Source organism: Melozone crissalis, unplaced genomic scaffold, assembly GCF_028551555.1.
Source record: "Melozone crissalis strain CALT ecotype California unplaced genomic scaffold, PUWL_Pcris_2 ptg000005l_1, whole genome shotgun sequence".
Classification (NCBI taxonomy): Eukaryota; Metazoa; Chordata; class Aves; order Passeriformes; family Passerellidae; genus Melozone; species Melozone crissalis.
In genome coordinates, this window is record NW_026535783.1 from 60,614,121 (window position 1) to 60,639,720 (window position 25,600).

The 25,600-nt window shown below is 37.1% G+C and overlaps 1 protein-coding gene across 1 annotated transcript in view; it reads left to right on the top strand.

Moving 5' to 3' along the window:
• Positions 1–25,600, top strand: part of HCN1 (hyperpolarization activated cyclic nucleotide gated potassium channel 1) — a 194,415-nt gene that overhangs the window by 159,253 nt on the left and 9,562 nt on the right. Inside the window, exon 6 of the mRNA XM_054286876.1 lies at positions 11,847–12,087. Within this exon, the coding sequence (XP_054142851.1) occupies positions 11,847–12,087 (241 nt within the window). The remainder of the gene's footprint in view (positions 1–11,846; positions 12,088–25,600) is intronic.

The window sequence follows — 25,600 nt, forward strand, 5'->3', positions numbered from 1 at the left end:
TTGTAACTGTTCTCTAGAAGATGCAATAAGCAAATGCTTAAAATCTTTTCTCCAGAAATTTTACTGCAGTAAAAGTTGAAACACTGAATTGTTTTTGGTACATGATGAAAATCTGGAGTCTCCTTTACAGCTCCAGAATAATCTTTTGAAAATCTAATCTCTTTTGATAGATAATTTCTATGTGAGGGATTAAATAGAAATGAAAATTGAATTAAAATTTTTGCAATTATTATAAATAGACAGATAATTAAATATAGCATAGGTATGGATGCACAAGGTGTTGAATTACACTTGTTTCATTTAAAGATACTGTCTGACACTGAAAGAACTTAATATATGATACTTGTAGTGATTAATGAGAATCTCAGAGATGAGTGAAATTAAATGCTGGAGCAAAATGTGGTGTCTGACACTGTGAGTACAGGTACAGACTTCCTGGTAGCTCCTGGTCTGAGTTCAAGGCAATATTTTTATCTGTCCCCACCGCCTCTTTCACAATACCTTTTCACAGTGCTGGCACAGTAGTGGCACTGGATCCTAAGACAGCCTTTGTAGTAGTAGAGCACTGACAGGCAAGGAATTCCTTGAAAAGGATTTTCATCTCCTAGCTTGTTCTGTGGAGTCTATGTTAATTTTCTTCTCAATAAATCAATTTTTCCTTTCCCTCACTTGTGAAAAGCAAAAAAAAAAATCCATGCTTGGTTGAAAGGATACAAATGAGGTACCCTAAAACATGAACAGTTGCAAATTTGTGAAGTGATCATTGCATGTTTGTGCACTCACTGAAGCGATGGGATGATTGCTACACTACTGAAATATTCTGTAGATAAAATAAACACCTGTGTGGTATCAATTTAAAGAAAAGCCACATTCTTTGTAATTAGCAGTTTTCACTTTAGCCTGTATGGCTGTCATTAGATCACTGTGCAACTGAAAGTATTATTTTTGTAATGTCATTAATATCCCTTACATGTATTAAAAAATGAAGTTTACTTCATAGTGAGAATTTTTTCTAAGTTGAAAATCAGAAAGCAACAATGTATTTGTGTCTGTTAAAAAAGTAAGAAAAGAGCAGAATTATTGAGAAACATTTGAAAAATTTGCATTATGCTATGGGAGTTGTAAGAGAGTATTTGGGAAATGCAGGTAATACAGATATCCACAATCCCCAAAACAAAAATCCAGAAACTCAATGTACCAATCATTGCCACACATTGAATAAACACTTGTGTGTTTATGAAAATGCAAGTTTTCACTAAGACTAGAAAGTCTTCCACCCTGCAGGGTTGGAAATGAAATAGTTCATGCTTTTTAACACCAGGCAGAAAACAGGTTCACTATGTAGAGGAAGAGAAATGCTGTCAGTATTGTGTGTGGACAGCTTAATTTATATAACAGACCTTGAAGGGAATTAAGAGGCAAAGGCATCTGTAGAGGAGCAGAAATGGAGTGTATGTAGCTTGCTTTGTCATTCTCTAACACCAGATACGTTCTTCATAATATTGATACTTAGAGCAATGGGACAAACTTAGAATGTGAGAAAGAGGTTAATACCCTTCCTGAGCCATTATTTAAAGTTCATGGCTGGCCTATTTTTAGGCCACCATGTGAGAAGATGTTCGCTGAAAATAGATACAGATCATGTGTCCTTGCAGAATATAGAACATCAGGACATTTCATTTCCAAAGAACATAATTGGGACTTGGAGCAGAATCTTCTTTCCTTTCACCTCTTTGCTTGGAGATTATAACTTGGGTTATACAAGCACACACTCTTAGGTGAGTTGTATCAACCTCTAAATAAGAAAACTAAATCTAATTTGAAATATAGTTTCTAATAGGACACCTTAATTAGTTACACTTTGATTTTTTTTAATTTAAAGACATAGTGGTATGTCCAGTACACATACCAATACATGTGTGGAAGAACATACATATATATGTATATATGTATATACATGTTTATACATATATATCTATATATATATAGCTATACACACATATATACATGCATACATACATATACATACACACCTATATACATATACTCTGGCACATACATGCAAACACATGTCCAGGATGTCTGTGTGAGAAGAATGCTGTGTTGAACCCCATTGATACCTTTGCAAAGTGCTAAGTGCATATATTGCATTAGGTACTCTGATATGGTCTCTCTTCTTCTGCTGCTGCCATATATCTCAGCACTTATTTACTATGGCACCAGACTATATTTATAATGTATTACCTTAAAATGAATTGTTGTTACAATTGTTAGGGGTCCTCCTATGATATAAAATCAATATAGATAAATTTCTTAATAAAATTAGAGATTAAGATATAGTCTAAAGATAATTTGAAGAACTTTCTGAAGAATAAATTATAGGAATATATTTCTTATGGAAATAAACCTCAGCCTATCTTTAATTCACTAAGTGAGCAATTAAATTGTACATATAAGTTAATTAAATGTTACTAATGGTTAAATACATTTTAAACTTTGAGCAAGGGGATGAACTGAAATTGTTTTGAAAGAGAATATTAAAATTACATAAAGAACTGCATAACATGGCTGCCTGGGTTCATGCAAGATGCTAATGGCAGATCCTGAGTGCCCTGCTGTCTTCCGACCCCTTCACTTTTAATGTATGTCCAATCCTGTAGTGGAAGCACAAGCACAAGTATTTACGGCCTCAGTGATGGCATTCAGAGAGCAAAACAGAGTAACAGCAGTAAATGTAGAGAGCAGAAGGCTCTAGGCATCTCCCCTGGTTTTTTTTTTTTTATTATTTACATAGCTGCTTCTTCTCCATTGTCTATAGAGTAAGAGTTTTCAGAATGTAAAAATGCTGAAGATGTCCTGGTGCATCCTTGATATGTCAAGTCTTGACTGTGGTTTGGCTCCTAGTTGTAAAGTGACTCTGTTACTCAGATGCCATGCCATTATTTAGTGTGTCTGCCTACACACTAAACACTGGATGTTTAAAGTCTGATGCATTATTTTTACTCTAGCTGTTATTACTAATACACATTGACTTGTCTACTCCTGCCAGATTTCCTTCTCTTCGCTCCACATGATCTGCTATTGAGGCTGCTTCTGCTGTCACCATTTGCCCTCCTCAAATTTTTTCCACTCTTTACAACTCCCTTGCAATTTATTCATCTCTTTTCCCTGCAGCTACCAATATTAGCCAAAGTGGTACTCTCAAGCAAATTCTGTCTTGAGGGCTGTCTGGCTGACACTCTACTAAATTATTCCCAGAAAATTCATCTCCATTTTTATGACCTGCTGATAACTTTTCTGGAGCCAGCTCTCTATGTCTCATCCTTACAAATGAGCATCATCCTCATGTTTCACTGTAAAGCAGGGCTCTAAAATCAGCACTTTCAGTATTTTTCTACTTCTGCATGCTTGAGCTCTGGTACAGTGGCCTGAATGTGGGTCATGGACTTCTTACACCTGTATTGCAAGTTGCTACTCACAACATAAGATCACTGAGCCTTTGCACCTGATACCACTCCAGCATCTTTGCCGGCAGTTTCCTTTAGAAGGCAAATTCAAATGGTATTACAATTAGCTTGCCCCAGTTCACATTGCAAAGCAGTGACGAAGGCCGACTTCAGAATTAGAAAGGGATTGTGCATCCTCCTTATCTTTCTTTTTATATCCTTCTGTTATATATAGCTGTGTACCTCTCTAGCTGGCATTGTACATATTCTAGCACGTATACATGCAGGCATTCAGGGTCCTGTCACACATTTACCTAAGAAACCTAAATAATTCTCATTCATTATAAAATATCTTTTTCTCACTTCAAAATGTGGAATATACATGGTCTAACAATGTCTAAATTTTGTGTGTTAGGTAGAGTTAAGACTTTGATATTTCTTGCACGTAATATAATGTAGGCCTTTATTGAGTAGTTACTAATCAAATTAGATGCAAACTGAAATGTACTTAAAAACACTAAACATAATTTCAGAGTGGATATTTCAAGTTCAGCTAACTGGGATTTATCCAGTATAATCAGTAAGACAATTTAAGCCACTTAATAAATTTATAGAGAGCCTTTGAACCAATAGGCTTTTAATTCATTAGAAGAAGAGTAAGTGTTAACCTAGCAATTAACAAGATAACAGTATTTCTCATCCAGAGCTGCTCAAGAGCTGTAAAATAACTCAGTGAAAAAGTGACCACTGATTTTTAAATAACTGTTTTCCTGATTGTTGTTGCTACTGTGTCAACTAAACCATACACATAGGGTGTAGATAAAGAACCTTCTCTTGGGAACTGTGTTCTTGCTCAGTTTTGGCCATCTGGGTTGCAGTACATGGAGGACAGAAGAAGGGAGGAGAGGACAAAGGCATAGTTGGAATGGCAGAAGGAATTACTTGCTTGTTTCAGAGCACACATTAATGGATGCATTCACAGCTTCCATTTCTGATCTTGAACAAACAAGAGTAAATCAGAAATAACACAAAAAAAATTGTACCCAAACCATAGCTTTCCATTTCTTTTAAGGCATATTTATGTTTTCCCACCACCTAAATCCTTGCTTCAAACTTTGTTTTAGCTCCCAGTCACCCCTGATAGCTTTAAACACAGATTTCTTCCTCCCTGCTTTCATCCACAAGTTATTCTATGCATGGCATTCCTTTTCTCAAGTGAGAGAAACTCTTCAGGCTGTCCTGCATTCTAACTGTGTGTTTTAAAGAATAAAGCACCCCAGTCAATATATTTTACCAAATAATTTACACAAATGTAATTCAGGCTGCCTTTGTGAAACTCCACTGTGTCCTCTTTTTCTTTCTCTCAAGCACAATTACTTTACCTTGCTATCAGGTGAATCAAGCACGGTCCTGAGAACAGCAGCACTCTTTCCAGCACTATTCTAAAACAAACCCCCTTTTCTTGTGGTGATCAGGTAAAATCTTACTGACTTTGGTGGATACTGGAGGTAGTCTTCATTGAGCAAAGCTGTAAGTAGCAATTCAACTATATTTTTTTGGAGCATGTAGTATCAAAAAGTAGTAGCTGCCACACAGATGACATAGAAGGTAAACCGAAGGATATTGATTGGTGATGGCAAGTGGAGTTTTAATACAAAGGCATAGTAGTGGAAATGGTTTCCAGAACCATTAAATCAGTTCACCACCTGGAGGAGGTGACTGGAGGCTCCAAAGTCATGGAGAAGCAGTGCTGCAGTAGAGACTAACCTGTGAACAAGCAAACTGGACAGAATTTTGTGATTATTAGCAAAAATTTCTCCTCTTTCTTAATCACTAAAAGTGATGTTTAGGAAAACATGAAAGTTGCTTCATTCATTGTGAAGCAAACATGAAATCTAACTTATGCCATGCACTAACGCAAAGTATGGATAGTCATATGGATACCAACAGGATACCAACAGGTAGGAGTTTTTCAACTTCATATCCCTTAGTATTCATTTTCTGCTGCAGTGTTAAAGTACATGAGTTTAAATCTGTATTCTCATTGGCTTAATGGGCAACTTCGATATTTAAAATTTCTGATAAACAAAGATTTCAGCCTTAATTAGCACCCCCCCACCCTGAGATATTATTTTTTAAATACTGTATAGGATTAACAAGTTCAACATTCCAGTGTACACACATACAAATGGGAATGAAGATATTTAGTTACTCAGGGGCAAAAAACTGAAATAGTGATTGTTAAATACTTTTGAAAATTGCAGTTCATTTATTCAGTTAATAAGACAGAAAAATCTCTACAGCAACTGCTGTTATGGTAAAGCACTAATTCCACATTACCTTCTTTAATAAACTGTGGGTGTTTTTTCCAAAAAGCATACACAGAGAAAATTTGTTCAGCAGAATAGTTTAAAGGGTAAAACCTTCAAGAAGTAGAGACTGGTCAAATGGACCAAACTTTAAGTACTTATCTCAATTATCAGTACTTCTCAGGCTTTTGAAATTAGACTGGCTATCTCTCTTTTACAGGCATCCTTAAAACATTGGCTGTGTTGCTGCTCCCATTTTAAAGCCTTTTGTCCTTTTTCCAGCTGGAAAACAAACTTAAGCAGCATTTAATATATCAGAACATTGAAGAAGATGAAAGCTGAATTCCTTTTAAAAACAGTTAGAAAATGGATAAGCAGTTGGATGAATGAAAGAGTGGGTAGTGTCTTTTTTCTTTCTTTTTCTCTTTTCTAATCTTCCAAATATAATGGACAATCCGAAGAGGAGCTTGAGATGCATAGGACTGCTTTCTCTTAAGCTCCATTAAATCAATTAACAAGCTGGGAAAAAGATGGATATCTTTCATCAGAGTGCCTTTATTGGAGGTTTGGTTAAACCATATTGCCTCAAAAGGATTATTCTGTCTGCATTTGAATTTAATGCAATAATAATACTGAAGCATAAAAAATGCATATGAAGAGTTGAATAGAAAATTCTAATCAAGAAGGGAGTGACAGAAAAGTATGCAGAAGGCCAACATTTAATCAACTAAGCCAAGAAAATATGATTGGTCAAATCTTTATCCCTCCTGATTGCAAATGCATAAAAAAGATTGCTTTCTATTCGAAGACAGCAATACCGTCTACCATATGCTCAGTTTAGGGCTGACTTGTCTTAACCGCAGTTGAAAAGAGCTAGACAGAAAAAAAAATCCTGCTTTAACTCAGTCCTGTCAGTCTTGGTAGAATCAGAATTTCATTCATTGTTTTTCTGCAATGCCTATGCATTCCTTCCTTCATTGCGCCTGTTTATCTCACAGCTGGATGGCAAATTTTCTGCATTTGGATATGCTTTATCCAGGTATATACTGGGAGTCTTGGGAGCTGGAGGGCCTTGAAAATGAAATAGACAGGCTGGTTGCTGGTTTTCAAGGAAATTGAGATTCCATGGACTCTCTTTGCCTTAGAGATCAAAGGCTTTTTTCAGGTTTTGTGCTTTGTCTTTGGGTCAGATAGGTTGGTACCTCAGACCAGAGCATTCTTGGGCTTTAAAATATATAACCACAGGGGCTACACAGGCTTCTAAAACAGACACAAGGAATATCCAGTTCTATTGACAAAATGACAAAATACCAAATCCTGAAGGAAAAAGAATAGTGTTTCTTGACACAATTCTAGACATACTGGTGAAGAGTTACCATGTTTAAAAGTAAAATTTAAGCAGAGTCTCTATGTTGAAACTTATCAGTGTAATTGAAAAATGGAAAGTTGAGGCAATCCCATTCAAAGAGAAAAAAAATTTACGTTGTTGTTTTTACTTACATGAAAGGCCTCTGAGCAAAATTTATTTTTAAGTCATACACTCTGCAGAGATGATAAAACAGAATGTGTCAAAGCAATTTGAACAACTTCAAGTGCACCAGAAATGAAGAATATTGCATCCTATTGCCACATGTAGATTTTCTGGCATTTAACAAGTTGTTAGATAATGATGTAGTCATTCCCTCAGTGGGATACTAATCCTAGTCCTCCTGACTGCCTGCTGTCATAAAACCTGTGAGAACTTAGTATCAGTGAGATGCCTCCTTTCTGCCAGATTCAACTATAATTGTCCAATGGGTTAAAAAATTACAGGAAATCATGAACATATACACAATATAGCTCCTTAGAACTGGGTTTAAATATATCTAACCTGCTCAAACTAACCCAAATCCCTAAATATAATGCCTATGGTTCTCTCTTAATGATGGGTGAGTATTTTTTTATTTGCAAGTTATTTCTAAGGGAAAAAATACTTTTCTCAGATTTCTTCCTTTCAATGATCAGAAAATTAAGACTGATTTAATTTCACATCCTTTTAAAGCAAAATGTAAAGGAACACTTGGGAAAAAAAAGGTGCACTGTTACAGTTATACACTAGATTTTTGCAATAGTATGTAGAAGTCCCATAATAAAGCTAAACTAAGCCATTTTTCCAAATGGCCTACACATAGGAATAACAGTTTGTTGATGGAAGTAGTACCTTTTATTAGCTCAACTGGATTACTGAGAAAAAGTAATGAACTTTTCAGGCATACAGATCTTTCAAGAACTTTTCTTTTTTTATGGCAACAGGATTTTCCAGTCAGTCTAACTACAATCCTTCTAAAAATCTTCTGGAAAAGAGGTCCTAAAAACTTCTAGAGATGCCATCAGAGAACTGCAGTCACAGCTGGGACAGCCTTGTGACTGCTTCTGTAACATCTGGAGATGCTTCAGAGAAGCCATCAAGAAATATCGAACCCACACAAAATGATAATATCTGATGCTTTAACATCAGTTTGGAAAAAAAACCAGAAAGGTCAAGATGAGTAATAAATCCAATATAGTACAAAGGAGCAGAAGCCAGTGTAATTACCTAACCAATCTCTTATATAAAACAGACCATTGCATCTCTTAATTATTGTGTAAGAGACCAGCAATTGGAGTAGATCAAGACTTGCTCTATCTAGGTCTGATTCATTCTTGCTCTTTAACCATTTCAGCTATATAATGCATTCCTAATCCCTTCTTCAAGCTTCATTTGGTATTGTCTTCTGTGATCCTTTCCTCAGACTTCTTTTGGTATTTTCTTTAAGTAGAGGTGAGCCAAAATCTCATTTAATGAAGATATAATATTGGGCACCAGTCTAGCTCCAAAGAATTAAAAGAAAAATAAGAGCGAAAGATTTTTCTCTATGCAAAATGTCAACTCTTAATTTGTCAGTTTGTTCTTTTGTTACCTCTCTTTTAAAACTCAGAACTTTTTCTCCTAGTTCCTTCTGAGTTACATAAAACACTTCATAATCTTTACTGTTTCTTTCTCCCCAGGATGATATTTAAAGTAATACACAAGAATCTGAAATTGCAGAACTGCCTGTGATTAAGATTCAGGGAAATGTATTTTACTGCTCTGAATGATCTCATATTTAAATAAAAGAACACTTTAAAGAAAAACAAAGCACTTAAAAATGACACATTTCTTTCTCCCTCGGTAATTTTCCACCTTCTAACATCTTAAATAAGGGAAGTTTGTACTTTAGTGCAAACTTTCACAGAAAACTAATCAACAAAATGAATGCATTACTAGGAATAACAGCTGAAATTACCTCAGCAGGGTGGTTTTGTAGCTATGTTGGTACCTTCATTAGGCAACTCAGGCTGAGCAGGATAATGTGTGTGCATACATGGGTATATCCAGATACAGGTTACATAATGTGAAAGAAAAGTGGGCAGAAGATTGAGCCATAAGAGGACATGAGATTCCATGGGTGAAAATCCTCTTTGAAAGGTATGTTTTGTTGCGATTCCCAAGATGCGATGAATTCCCTTCTGGGTGGGTAGGCCTGGATCTGTACAGAGGATTCATCCAGGTCTGAATTCTCCCCTCTCTATACTAAAGATATGTTAGGGATAACTTTTTTTTTTTCCAATTTCCCTTTTGTTTACTTCATCTGCCCTACTTTTCAGCTTTCACTCCAGACACCTATTCTCCAGGTTTTGTGTTCCTGTGTTCTCACTTTTCTGCAATTTCCATTTCTCAACCTGTTTTTAAAGTCAAGATTCCTGCCTTGTTTTTTTTCCTGTTTATTTTTTTCTAGGTCTTACTGTTCCTTCTTTGTGTTTCTTCCCATTCTCTCTTTCATAGTACTACTCCACCTAAGTCTATTTTACTCTTTCTTCCTAATCTTGACTGGAGCTGAACTTTCTACTCCCCAGCCTTTTCTGTGCTTCCCCACCAGCTTCTATATAATTTCCAGTCAATTTTTGCTTTCTTTAGTAATTTCCTTTCTCTGCCTCCTGGGCATGCAAGACAAGCTATTCACTTTCAGAAGCAGAAAACAAGCAGCAAGCCTACTGAAAAGTCCCTGAGCAAGACAAGACAAGTAATAGCTGTTGCCAGCATGAGTGGAGACGGCAGCGAGGCAGTCTCACGGGGAGCAGGGGATGTAGTCTGGGGCTCCTCATGGGATGCCACCACACTGCTGGCAGTTGGAGAAGCAAATAACTTTCCTTTGGGAGGGAGGTGATGGCTGGAGCATTACTAATAAATGTAGAGTTTAAACAAGAAGGAAAATAAGCTCGTCCTCATGCCTTAGAAAGACAGACAGTTGGAATCTCATTATGATACTTATTGCCTCACAAAAAATATACTTAGAGGGTATCTTGGCATTGCCCTTCTTGACCTACTGACTCAGCATTATTCACAGATTTGAATGTCACCAATATGGTAGTCCACATGCTGCTACTTGCAATAATTTTTTGATTCAGGCAAACAGAAGACGTCCTGCATCAAATTTACCATGTTTTTTTTTTACATGGGAAAATAGTTTGTAGGGTCCTCACTAGTTTGTAGTGAGACATTTTGTTCAAATTTACTTTTCTAAGTCCCACTAGATTTATTTGGAAAGGATGTTGATTGCTCAGGGAAAGGTGGTTGTTTCTTCACTCTTCTCACTCTTAATGCACTTGCCTGTTAGTTGCTTCAGTAACAAATGTCTTCCCTTCAGAGGGGAATTCCTACATCTTTCCCAGATGCAAGGGAACTGATTTGAAGAACCCACTATGGTTTTGTTGCTTATGGTGTGAAATTACTTTAACTTCCCCAACACATCTACAAGCAGGTTATTATATTGTGGGACAGGGAGAGGAAAAGAATTTGTGTGATCCCTGGATAATTATATCTGAGCTTCATGCTCAGGGTTGTTCTGCATGGCATATATGGGATATATGAGACAGCACGTGCATGGGAAGTTGAAAGAGCCACTTCCAGCAGGAATGCAGTCATGGGAGTGAGAGCACTGGTAGGTGGACTGTGTCCTTTACATCATTCTTGAAGTATTTAAGAAATGCTAGGGGTACTCCACAGACAATAAAGGCATATTTAGTTTTGCAAGCAGTTAAGTGACTGCTGGCTGTATTTTTCTTTTATTTGCTCTGTCTGCATTTATATACAGATGATTATATTTGCTCTTCCTGTCATGTTGGGTTTCCTACCTCAGTAGATGTTGCCTGCCTGAGCCATTCTCAGTGTGCAATACTGATTAGTGTCAGATTTTCAATACAATGGTAAATCTGTAATGGCAACTGACCATGTTCATTTCCCAAGACAATGTAAGGTCTGCAAGAATGAGCTTGAAAATATTTAATAAATTATTCCTATGGTTTTGTTTTCTTTTTATTTATTTAAAGCAAGTATGACATTATCAGCTTTTTTTGGTACTAATCTTTTCATGCAGATGAGCTTACAGTGTGCTCTGTAAATATAAATGCAGTTTCTTCTTGGTAGGAGAAATCCTTAAGGCCCTAGGAGAATAGTAGTGCTTTCTGCATTTAGGGGCCTACTTTATACACATCTTTTTAACAGGCAGAAATGTATGTTTCTGTGTTTACAAAATTAATTAGAAACTGTGCAGGAAATTTTCCTGCTGATTTCAACTATCTAATGTACTATATATTTATATTACCACTAGATATGTCCAAAACAGAAAGATGGTGTAATTTTTGGAAACATAGGGCTTGCATAATTTCATCACTTAATACAGTTATTGCAACAGCCAATCTGGTTGTCAAGCAGTGTCATTCCTATGTAATTGTTACCTTTCTCTCACATTGTCCTCTTAAACTCCAATGGGAATAATAAATAACATGTGAAAAGTCACCAAAGGAAGACAACCTTTAACCTTAGAAATACAAGTCAGACTGCACTTTTGTTTCAATCACTTCTCTAGAAACACATGAAAATATGTTATAAAGTGAGCACAGAGACCCAGAAAAGTCCAATATGAGCATAAAGAAATTCTTTATTAAGAAAGCAGAATGTCTTTTTTTCAAAGCCCATCATATTGAACATATTTACTGACCATTATTATCATGATGTTTCCTTCCCATTTAGGAGATTGTCAACTTCAACTGTCGGAAGCTGGTGGCTACAATGCCTCTTTTTGCTAATGCAGACCCAAATTTTGTGACTGCCATGCTAAGCAAACTGAGATTTGAGGTGTTCCAGCCTGGAGATTATATTATCCGAGAAGGGGCCGTGGGTAAGAAGATGTATTTCATTCAACACGGTGTTGCTGGTGTCATCACCAAATCCAACAAGGAGCTGAAGCTGACAGATGGCTCTTACTTTGGAGGTGAGTAGGAAAAAATCAATGATAACACTGGAGTGAATACACTAAACCCAAACACATACAGATAAACAAAATACATACAGATAACAGATTAAAAGAGACTTTTGAATAAGTTAACTAAGAGTCAGTTGCCTAGACAATTCAAACCACAGTGAAGTGTGCAAAATATTTCTGAACAAAACATTCAGAGTCTGCTTACTGTTGTGAGGACAGCTGTTACAAATGCAAAATGACCTTCCAGAATTTTGAAGTTATTTTGAATTAAAATCGCTGTTATTTAACAGAATATATTTAAATAAAAATATAGTAATTTGCATAGTTATTTTATAGCTTTTCAAAGATAAAACTGACAGGATTAATCTTTAAAAAATAATAAAATGTTTGAATCATAAATCTGATGGTAAAAATCATAGTAAGAATTGAAAAATTAACAATGAATAGAGGAACATTCTTTACATGGGATATTTTGTAATTAATTCATATTTTAATATGTTATTTGTGCTTTTTCAATGAATTTTAGCACATGTCAGTGTTTATCCTGACAATATATACTAAGAGAAACTGGAATTCCTGTTTGACTAGGTAGCTCTCTAACAGATGTATATTATTATTAAATAATATAAAAAATAAATCAGGCATTACTTTTAATCCTAATTAAACTAGTCTGGTAATCCTAATGAAAAATAGTTATTTGCTTAGATGAAGGCATCTGAATATGTATATCTTGATGAAAGCAATTGCTTTTCTTACATATAATAATTGACAATACAAAATAGTTGTTCCCTGTGACTGTAAATTATCTTTATGCAATGGAATAGGTGTCTGCTTTCACAAGCAGGCTGGTTTTCAGAAGCTGCTTGAATATTTGTGTGTGTACCACTGCTGCTCATGAAAATTACAGTTAGCTGGTCAGTGTATTAATTTGCTGCTGAATTCCATTAATGATGCCATAACTGCCCTTTCAGAAAATGCTCAATTGACAGCCTAATCAGTGCCATTTAGTTGGTAAAGAGAAGGGGGAAGCTAAGAAAAGTGAGTTGGGCTCAGCATTTCAGTTGGGCTATAGAGTTACTTAACTAATCCCATTTTAGAATAATACGCTAAAGCAACTCCTACTGATCTGGCCAGAAGACCTTGTCACTTCGAAGTAGCCTCTGCAAGGTGATTTGTATCACCAGTATTTGTAGAAGCACTTTGGTAAAGAGGTCTTGTGCTTATCCCACAGGATTAAACTGTAGATGCTGAAGACAGGAGATTAAGTAGAAAGAAAAGGTAAATGCTGAGGATGAAGAAACAGAGCAACCTTGGTCATGGTCTCCTCTATGCTTAGCAGTGCCCTAGTTTATGAAAATGTCTTTGCAAGAGCCTGCGTGCTGAATCTGGCCATAATACTCCTCTGAACCAGCAGAGGATCAGAAGAGATTGCACATAAAAGTATTTTACATAACTGTCAGCCTGTTGTTGAAGTGCAAACAACTATTTAGCTCATCCTATTCAACTGCTACCCTTCTTAACAGGAATGCAGACAGAAAAATAAGCTACTTGCAATATCCAGACACTACAGGAACTTACTATACTGCATACCAAAGCACTTTTGCTCATCCAAACTGCAGCTGGGATGAGACAGGTGTTGCAAAAATGGGTGGTAATGCATCCAAAGCCTGCTGGGGCAAACAGAAGGTAATAGCTGCTGCTGTGGCATGGAGGGGTGAGGAGAGGTGAGAAAAGACAAGTGCAGAGGGAGACAGGAAATGCCCCAAGATCCAGAGTGATGTAGCTCAGACCTGTTGTAGAAAAACACCATATATTGCGAATTTCCAGAAGTGTATTTCCAGCTGGGGAGAAGAAAGACCTATCTGGATCAGAGGAGCTGTGGATGCCCTATCCACAGATACTTTCAAGGTCAGTCTGGATTGGGCCCTGAGCAACCTGATCTAGTGAATGTCATCAATGGCAAAGGCATTGTAACTAGATGATCCTTAAGGTCCCTTATAACTCAAACCATCCTATGATTTTATAATTCTATGACTGCAGCTGAAAAGATAGAAAACAAGCTGCAAATCAGATATATGTGAATTGAAAAGGTTGGGATTCTCAAAGGAGAAAATAAAAAATAGTTCTAAAATTGTCATCTCTCTGGAGAATACCCACTTTCCCTGAAGTGTGTATCAGAATCTGAGTAAAGCTTCCTGACCAAAGCAGACACAAGGAATATTGCATAGTGATAAAATAATAAACTGGAAGTCAAGGCTGCATTCAAATCCTAAAACCAATAACCCCTTTTTTTGCTTAAAGGACGCATGATAAATCTGAAGCTCATGCTATGTTTAAAATGCGACTTGTAACAACTGATCTGTATAGCTCCCAGGTCTGACACAATACATCAGTATCAACACCTGAGCTCCCAAAAGCAAGTAAAGGGCATACAGGTGACAGGGTGCTATGCCTAAACAGATAATTTTTTAATTTTTTAAAATATCTTATGTTTTGAAACTTCCTTGTCCCAGCTCAGAGATGCTAACTTCTGTCTGTTGGGTATGTCCCAGAGCTGAGTTACCTGGGGACCTTGGCTCTGGAGAGATTTGCAGGCTCACTTCCAGAACAGTGGAGGGTTTCACCAGCATCCTGCCTTGGATTTGGAAAACCGAACTCTTAAAATGTAAAATATTTCTGTGCTAATAACATTATATCAGGAAAACAATTTTGGTAAAAAGACTTACCAATAAAAAAAAACAACAATGCTTAAGTTGTGGGAGAACTGGAGATTAGTGTGAAAGCCAAGATTTAAGAGGAACCAAGGCCAAATCATGAGTATTTGGGAGTGACTTGAATGGAGACTGTTGGGAGAATGAAAGTTGAAATGAATGAAATTAATGAAACCAAAAGTTGCAGTAAAAAAAAGAGGAAATATCTTGAGGTTTGAGGACTGATGTTGAACATTTAAATTCTCTTGCCTGATCTTTGTTTTTAATTAAAAACAGGCTTAGATCTGGTTTAATAGGAAACCAAATAAACCTTACAGTTGGTTGGTAATTCTTCTCAAAAAGAATATGCCTGGATAACCACCAGTGGAATAGATTAATCAGACTACACCTCTGCTGTACACTTTCTGTTCATTTTTGAGGGACTGTCCTGGTTTAGGGCAAATTTGGGAGAAAACCTCCGAAAGGGCCCCCCCCAGAAAGCCAAGCCACATGGCCCCTTCCCCCAACCAGATCAGGAAAAAATTTCCTCAGCGAGAAGTGGGAAAAAATCTTTTTATTTAAACAGGCAGAGCACTCCCCAGCACACAAAATGAACAATATCAGATGACAAAACTCATTTGCTGCTCTGAAGAGATGACAAATTCAGAAAGCCACTCCTGTGGGTGATCTCTCTGTTATCAATCCCTCTGGCACTGGCAAAGGCTGCTGCCCACAGCAGGCCCCGATGGCCACAAAGTGCAAGCTCTCGGTGTTTCCCTGGGTCCCGGTCTGGAGCAGGTTAGAACAGTTCTGAGAAAAGGGAAAGAGAAAACCAGTCCAGGGAACTTCTCTGCCTCAGCCAGCTAAACTAACTAAAGAGCAAAGGAGGGTCCTGTTCTGCCCTGTCTGTGCCCAGACACTGCAGTGGATTTCTGTGTTCAGCCGTATGTGGAGTGAGTGAAGTCTCTGATAACAAACTCCGTGCTTCTTCTCCCCCCCTTTCCTCTCAGAGCCAGTCTTGAAGGCACAGAATACGATATCCAGCATTAACAGAACACACCATGGGGATACAAGCATCATAACATCACCCTAGGACAGGGACATGCAAAGTGGTGACAACAGAAAGATCTGGGCTTGGCTACTGTCTGCCTCCTTCCTCATCTGCACTCACTGGTTTCTCCTTTGGGGAGGGAAGAAGTAAATACAATTCCGTAACCACAAAGATCTTGTGGTTTACTGCCTGGTATTTCTGTGGGAAGAGCTTTTTGTCCCTTGACCTTCATGTTTGTCCATAAATGTAATCTTCTTGAACTTTGTGTGCAGGAGCAATTTTTAGCCCAGCATTTCATTTCTTCCCAATAAGTGGGTTTTTTTCAGACTGCTAGTTGAAGGACATTATCATCCTACATATGCTAGCACTCCTCCAAGTGCTAGCAGGAATTTGAAAGAGTTTCTGGTACTATCCTTTTCAATAGGCCATATTCCTCCTACCATATTCATCGTATGCTCATGTGAATCTTTATAAAAGGGACAGGAATTAGACAAGGAAGAAGACATGAAACTACTTTTCACTATACTGTGCAGTTAAATAGTTATTTCTACTTCAGTGAAATTATGTAAGCCACAGTTAACAGTGAAGAATCATGGGATTTTAGTACTCTATGATGGTTTTTATTGGATTTATTTTTAATTTAACTATATCTTGTTTTTTCCAAAACATCACTGGATTTTTTATGTCCTTAATTATTTGTTCTCTGTTTGGTAACAGTTCCCCATTATTAGAAGCTTTGTTCCTAGTTCCCCATTATTAGAAATGGGATTGCCACTATCGTAGCATAGATAGCAGTAGATGCTTCTTTTCCTTGTACAAGTACAAGAGAAACTTCTCACACTGACACTGACAGAGTTTTCATATGGCAGGAGATAAAGTTGCTCTCAATTGAAATTACCATAGAAACATAAAATGGCTTGGGTTGAAAGGGATGTTTAACATCATCCACTTCTGCTCCCCCCACCATGGTCAGGGATTCCTTTCACTAGACTGAGTTGCTAAAAGCCCCATCTGGGTGTTCATCCTTAAGCACGTCCAGGGACGGGGCATCTGCACCTTCTCTGGGCAAGCTGTGCCAGTGCCTGACCACTCTCACAGAACAGATGAAGACTCTGAAACAGAACAGATGTAATACTCTAAGAAAAAATTCTTTTTTTCTTAGAGTCTTACATCTATTCTGTTTCAGTTCGAAGCCATTTCCCCTTGTCCTTTCACCACATGCTCTTGTAGAAAGTCTCTCTCTGTCTTTCTTGGAGACTCCCTTCAGGTACCAGAGAATCTCAATTAGGTCACCTCTAAGCCTTCTCTTTTCCAGGCTGAAAAACCCAATTCTGTCATCTTTGCCTTATAGGAGAGGTGCTCCAGCCTTCTTATCATCTTGGCCTCCTGTGGATTTGTTCCAATAGGTCCAAGTCCTTCCTATCTTGGAGACCCCAGCTCTGTGTGTAGTGCTCCAGATGGGTCTCAGCAGAGCAGAGCAGAGGGGCAGAATCCCCTCCCTGCCCTGCTGCCCACGGGGCTCTGGGTGCAGCCCAGGACACGTTTGGCTCTCTGGGCTGGGAGTGCCATGGCTGGGCCATGTGCAGCCTCTCACCCACAGCACCCCAAGCCCTTCTGGGCAAGGCTGCTCTGCCTGTGCTGGTACCAGGGGTTGTCCCAGCCCAGGTGCAGCACCAGCACTTGGCCTTGCTAAACCTCATTATATTCTCATGAGTTACTACTTGAGCTTGTCCAGGTCCCTCTGGACAAGGCATGCGATCCTTCAGAAGTGTCAGCTGCACTGCTTAGTTTGGATTCATTGCAGATTTGCTGGGAGTGCTCTCAACTCCTTAATTTATTTCATTAATGAACATGCTACACAAGACTGGTCCCAGTATGGATCCCTGAGGGACACCACTTGTCACTGATGTCCATCAGGACTCTCAGCCGTTGACAAGTGCCCTCTGGATGCGACCATACAAAAAATTCTTTATCCAAGGAATTATGATCTAGCTGCCTGTAAGGTTAGTGACATGTGACTGAAGGTCAGGAGAGAATGAATGGCTGGTACGAACTATGTTAACACATAGGACAAAACTGTAGGGAAGAGCGTGGGGAGCGATTTAGATGTCAACAGAGAGAGAACTCTGTGGGTAGGAGTCAGGTTGTGAGTGTTGCAAATAAATGGGAGACAGAGCAGCTGACAGTGCAGGGGAACATCATGGGCATGAGACTGATGGGAAAGGGAGGAAAACGCAAGTGGCAAGCACAGTTTTGAACAACGTCCAGAAGCTGGAAAAGAGTGGGAAGGTGCTTACACCTATTCCTTTTGGGTAGCAAGTTGGAAAACCTGACTGCATGTGTGTTTGCAGTTAAGCTGCACTGAAAACTTGAGATTGACACACTTGACCTCAGCTTCCTCGAATGAAGAATAAAAAGGTGAAAAATGTAAGCAATTGTATTTTGAGGATGTTGTGATTATGAAGTGGTTTAATTTTCTTGTCATTTTGTCCCTGGTCCTGAGTATCTACAGTTTACAATACTGAAAATACAAAGTACACAGCAGTGGATAATGACAGTTCCCCCATTTTTGCTTTCTCTGTCTCAGTGCATATTTGTCTTTCTCTTTAATATCTTGGTAGTTCAAACTCATTTATGATATAATCCTAGTAATAAATGGTAGGAAGGAAATTGCCAGGTTCCAATCCTGTTGAACCTTTTTCTCTCAGTAGCAGGTGATTGGATTAGAAATTGCTCTTCTTGTGACAGGAGGAATTACTGAACAGATTGTGTTTTAATTCTTCATTATACATACAAAATCATCAAAATGCAAAGATTTTGACATCTTTTGAGATGAAGCATAAGAATATGAGTCTTTTGCTTATAGAAGAAATTAATTCATCAGTTACAGGAGCTTTAAAGAGCAGAATTATTAACATATCTAATGAGCCTAATACTAATCTAATTTACCTATACCAATACATATTGATAGAAACTGATGTACTAGCACTGCTGTGCGAATATTCTGATTTTTGCTGTGGTGAATTGTTTCAGAAACACTCCATAATAATGTTATGTAAATTGGTAATTCAAAATCTCTGATAATTAATCTGACATTATTATCAAACATGCAGTAGTGTAATAAACTAAAGAGATGTTTGCTTTAATACAATAAAGCCTTTCCAATTATCTCCTTCCTCTTACTCAAGATGTGTGGGTCTTAAGGGTACTTCAGTCATGACTGTAAGATCAAGCCCTGCAAATTCTCTTTCCGTTTTGGAAAGGCCTTCTGCTCCCTGATACCTTGTGACCCTCCACTCCTCTGCACATCCCTCACTGCAGACTCAGTCAGATGCTCTTCCCATGCACTCCCTACAGACAGCAGGCTCCTGCCTCGAAAGCCAAGTGGAAAAGCAGCTTTCAACCATTGATAATTTGCCTGAGATTGTTACCCCTGCAAACATAAAAAGTTTTAGCTCTCCCAAAGCTAGTGCAGAGGACTTTGATGAGCAGGAGTGGTTTCATGAGGTCCTGTGCCCTGTCAGCTGCCAGCCCTGTCAGAATCAGAACCAGAGGAGTGACTCAGGACCGGTAGTCCTGGTTTAGATAAGCACTTGCCTCCATGAGCTGGTGTGTTAGAGTGGGACTGACATGCCTACAGAGAGAAGAAAGGAATAAATCCCCCACTGCCCAACCAGTAAGCCCAGCACAGCTTACTCAAAGGACGATTTCTGGGAACACATTCAGGACTCTGCTGTTACTTCATTTGCTTACTCACTGATGGACAGAGGCCTGATTCACTGTGGTCTCATCCTGCTCTTTTCTGTAGTCACTGGCAAAATTCCTCTCAACCACAAAGGACACAAGATAAGACTGGTCTCCCTGCTATCTTTTCCTTTCTCCATCTGTTTTCCCACCTGTGTTTACACAGGTTTTCCTTCATGCAGCAGCCCAGACATATGTTCCTGGAAATTTAACCCCTTTTTTGCTGTTTTTAACAGATACTATGTTAGAGCTGAAGAAAAGTTGACATTGTTGGGGAAATCCAAACTTAGTGTTTAGGAAGTGCAGATATATTTTTATTAATTAGGTCTGAGGGCCCCATGGAGGTTTTGTTAGCTGAAGGAGTTTCCTAATTCCAGTAGATAAATCTTCAGTAACTCACACTGCCCAATATTTTCATGTATCCATTGCAGATCCAGCTCCCCATTGTTTTTTCCCCCACTGAAAATCCCACTGGTATTATGCCACTTGGAATCAGTAGATAAATCAGTTTTTAGACTAACTAAAACTCATGCCTCTAAATTTTTTTTCCTATCAACTTCTAGGTGTGTTGAACACAAAGAAATGAATGTGATTTAAAAAAAAATAATTGTGAGCTGTATATGTGAGAATTACTGTGTGAATATGAAATTGTATGGGCCCATCTCTTGCGTTGTAAAAGGAGACAAATACATGTTTTATTTTACTTATTCAAAGGCAGATATCACTATCTGTGCTTCATGTCATCATTCATCTAGCAAATCTATCTAGAAACCAGATTCTCATTGCCATCTTCCCAGACAATGTCCCAGAGACATATTATAGCATCTTTTCTTTTTTGGTTTATTTTTTGTAACGTGTAGTTCATGGAATACTTTCAATTTTAAATGTTTTATTTTGCTTCAATTATTTAACACAGTTTTAACATTTACCCTTCTGCACTTAAAATTCTAATAAACTCTATTTTGCATTTACTTCAGCTTGTAGAAGGCCAATTAGACAGAACTTCTTTGACCTACCTATTATTTATGGAACTTTTCCCCCTCTCGGAACAGTAACTGTCAGTATATTTTAGACCAGTGCAGTGGAAAATAATACCATGGGAAATGTTGAGTCACTTTAGATTATATTTTCCCACTTACTTTTTTCTGGTTACACTCTAGGTGCTTCCTTTTGATAGAATACTTTAAAAGATATGCAGTATAATACTGATTATTAATAGGAAAAAATCTGTTGAAGTGCTTTACATATGGACATTATGATATGGTATGATTTATAATTTTACATTTTGCAAAAATACTGCATATGGCTATTCGTTATTCAAGGTAGTGGTGAATTAAGTCTTTCAATATTCATACTATAATCCAGATAGTTAATTATAAGTAGCCCCACTGAGGTGTGATTATTCGTATTCTTAATAGCAGGGACATAATTAAATGCTTTAAGGGAGCAGGATCTCCACATCTCCATGCCAACTCATTTGTAAAACATTTTTCAGCTGAACAGTATAGAACATTTTTCTAAAAATATTGTCTGCAAGAGGGCCTAAAAATTAAATATCTTTTTGGCACAGACTAATCTGCCATTTTGAGGCTACATAATATGCAATAGTCCTCATAATATTGCATAATTTCTTGTTGACAATAAATTGTTGTGTTGTTCTTCTGGCATCATTTTTTATATTGAAGATAATAGTCAGAAGGATTTCTTGCTATTCAAACTCAATAATTTTTTTAAAAGTACAAGAGAATTTTTAGGAAGATAGAATGAAAATAACTTACTCTTTTATGCTAAAAGGTAGAAGCTGATTTGGGTTTAGGAGTTTTATTATGTAGCAAACATAAATTTAACAGTATTCATAATCATAACACAAGTAATATGTCTTGCAATCTAAAAGCATGAATAAATTAAAATTATAATTCTACTAATTCATTAACAGCATACATTTTTAATTTAAACTTTATATAACTAGACACAAGTAAAATATGACATAGCATGCCTTGGAAATCAAATGTGGTCAACACAGATAAAGCAGAAGATTTTCCAAGCACCTTCAATTTCACACAGCAGAATTTTAACTAAATATTTTAGTTTAGATTAAATATTTAATCTAAATATTTAATTCAGAACTGACAGTCTCAGATAATTTTTTTAATAATTTAATGAAAAGAAGTACAATATTTTTATAGTCAACTTTAATTTAACTTGAATAGTTTAAATTGTAACTGTTAGTGTTTGCCAAACTCAACAAAAGCATACCACTGAATGCATAAGGAACTAAGTGGTTTTTTTCAATAGGCAGTAAGCATCCGTCACAATAAAAGTAGCAGTAAATAAATTAGATAAAATCACTTTTGGCCTTTGACACAGTGAGTATGGAAACTACATCTGTACTTAGGCATATTATCTTAGAATCTTAGCTTAATTATTAATTTTGTAAAGCATACAGAATTCCTAAAGTTGTGGGCTTTTAAAAGATAATAAATAGACTGTCTTATTCACTCTTTTTAGAAAGAATGCTTTAATAAGTAAGAAGAAAAACATATGGATGCTCTGTCATAAATAGCATTGAAGACAAAATATGCACTTTTATTTCTATTTTATAAAATGATCCTAAGCTTCTGTTGTGTCTTACAGACCTTTCTTAGAAGAATTTGATAGAACATGGGAGAATAGTCAGGATGTAAGATATGTTCATAAGTCTAGATGTGGCACTCAGTGCCAGGGTCTGGCTGACAGGGTGGAGTTCAGTTGAAGGTCAGACTTGATGATCTTAGGGGTCTTTTCCAACCTCAGTGATTCTGTGTTTCTGTTACTGGCTTTTGTCTGCACTAGTAATGAAAACTTGGCCACAGCTATTTTCAGAACCTGCACATGGAAGAAAGCAAAGAAAGGTCAGGATGAAAAATAAGAAGTTCCTGCTCAGACAACTTGCCACATTTTATTAAGATGAGAAACTGGTTTCTCCTAGCTAAGTGGCATAAAATACACATTTGGAGCTAAGTAAAGAAAGGGTTGTTGGCAAACCCTAAAATATTTTTTTTTATTTAATAAGTATTTGTCTATAAATTCTATCAAAGTTTGGGTCAATTAAATGTAGGCACTTTTCAAATGAGTATTTTTCCCCCAAGTAATTTTTTGCTATGTCTTTTGCTATTTTTACATTAAATTAAATAAAATACTGTTAATTAAACTATGAACATGTAGAGAGCTCAGGTCTCAGTCTTCAGAGACAGAAATTTCATACTACAAACAGGCAATAAAAAATGTTAGCTAAACTAATGTATGGGGTTTTTGTTTGGGGAATTTCGGGGTGTTTTTGTTATTTGTTTGGTTGGATTTTTATATAGGATGACTAATAACGGCAACAGCTATCACAAATTACAAATAGATATATTTAAAATAAGTTCAGGTAAGTAGTTTAAAAAGTGATAAAAGACTGGAGATGGGATATTACAGAAGTTGCTTTTCATTCCAATCAGCCATTTTCAGCCCCTCTTCAAAACAATAACTTCTCAGTTATGTATCCAGGCTCCCTCTCTCCAACTGATGAGCCCAGATATCTGAAAGCAACTCAACAATTATTGCTGTCATATTTTAAACGAAGATGTTATGCAGGCTGTATTTCCTAACTCAAGCTCACTTGTCTGCAATTCCATATTTAGTGTAAACATGATGGCAAAAGCGGCAGTTTTTCCATAGCTTCCTTTTGGACAGTCCAGATTACAAATCTGGCTGTAAAAGGCAGGATTTATCTCCATTTTCTGTTCTCCTTAAGCTCTCTTCCTTGCTGCAGAAATGTTCCTCTTGAGCAGTGACTATATTTTAGGATTTCTTAAATGCAGGACTGAATTTTTTAGAACACAGATTACTGAAATTCTTTTAATTGCATCAAACTACATTCTGAGTAATTGTAAGACATGGTGGTAGATATTTTAGTAACTATAAAAAAAAAAGCATCATATCTCTGAGTTTACCATTGTGTACACTAGCAACAATACACTGAATTTTGAACACATTAAAAATGTGGAAAAAATACAGAAAAATGTATTTCTAGAGTTTTCCAGAGTTTAATAAAGAAAAAGAAAACAGAAGTGTAGATGATTCTGTTAAAGTAACATGTTATCATATGAAACAGCTTCTCCCTCTTTTCTCTATGGGGGATACTTAAGTCAACATGGAACTGTAAAATCACTCAATTTCTGAAAGAAGGAAATGCCTAGAAGCTTACTGATTTTTTATTTTTTTTTTAACTTTCTTGAAGTTCATATAGTCCTTTCCTGAAGGGAAAAAGAACCCAGCCACACTCATAGTGTGTGTTGTAAAGCTGGGAATTGAGTGCCCCATGCTGAATGTCCCTTGCTGAGACTGGCACAGCAAGAAAGTGCCCATTAGCTAGTTTCTGCTCAGTGGACAACTTCAGCTGCTTGAAAGAAGTAAAGAACTATCAATCTTTGTAGCATGCCAAGGAGATGCTGTTATGAAGAGCTGTTGGAAAATAAGGATAGCCATGGTGGTTCTGGGAAGCTTACTCTGAAGTTTTATGAGATGGGTGGATGGAAAGAGCACTTAGACATTTGTCTGTGGTAGTTCAGTAGCTCACTGCTCTGTATAAAATAAACTATATTCTAATCCACTGTCCTGTTCTTAAAAAAATATTCCCAAGTCTGTTAGACTGACTGACCCAGGCTTTTGAATTGCTTTGACTTTCCATCTTTCTTCTGCTGCTGGAGGTAGTCAGCCTGAAGATCTGACAGCATGCAGAGCAACCTATATGCCCACAACAAGAACAAGTTTGCTGTTGAGGAACTGAAGCAGTAGTCTGCTGTCGTCAGTTGAAAGGATCTCTCACTAGATCCTGTAATGTTTAATCTAACAGATTATGGGAAATCACACAGCTTTGGAAGGGGACAGAAATGTATAAAAACTGTTAGTTATTTTTAGTTGTTTTTAATATAGGCACTATATAGCTGAAATACTGTTGAATTCATTCATTCATTACTACACAAATTTAATTTCTGCACCTAATAAAGTGAACTTTGTCCTTGCAAGACGAAGATGCACATACGGTAGTTCATTGTAAGAATTTTCTGTTCATACAATGTGACATCCTAAGCTAAGAAATATGGTCCATGCAGACATGACTGGTTTGGTGTCCTTCTGTAAACTTGCTAACTACTGGACTCATAGCTTACCTTTATCAACACAATTGGTGGGCACATTTTTTCTGTAGATTTTCTGTAGTCAAATGTTAATGTGACATATGAGGTAGAGTAATTACATCTGGAATATAAATGATATATAAAATGAACAGATAATGAATGGACAAGTATACACTCTCACAGAAACTGTACTGCTTCTCAGAGTAAAAAAAGGAATTTTCTTATCTAAAAATTTTCTGTATAAAATGGAAACCAGAAGTTATTGCTAGGATGGCCAGTAGATACATACCCATCCAGCAAAGACTTAAGAAGAGATGAATATCATACATGCTACTAGTCATTAATCTCCCCCACATTCATATACACAGATGTGGGGGAGATTGATACATAATACATTACGTATACATCCCCACATCCTTATTTTCTCAAAAAGGTGTTTAGGCATCATGTAGCAACAGAGGAGGGCTAAAAATTATCTCCGACAGTGGCATATCAGTACAGTCCATAAGAGCAATGTACCTGGTCTCAGGATCAAAACTTGATCCTTACAAAAGATCTATTAATCCTATTCTTTAAAATTCATACTGTGGGCTATGTCACTCACCTTACCTCATTCAGATTTTCCTGAAATCAGCCTTCATTATTGCTGTCTTTCAGAGATGCAGAATTTCCCATGCAGAGTGTTCTGTCAAATTAATGCAATAGTAAAACACAACCTATGCATTCCCTGTTTTATGAGAAACTGATACAGGCAAGCTCCTTTAGAAATTCATAGTGTTCCAAAAATTGAACCTGATGCAGCTTTTGCTGAAATCCTGCCATAGATTCATAGAACCACTTAGATTGAAAAGACCTTTGGATCATTGAGTACCACCGTT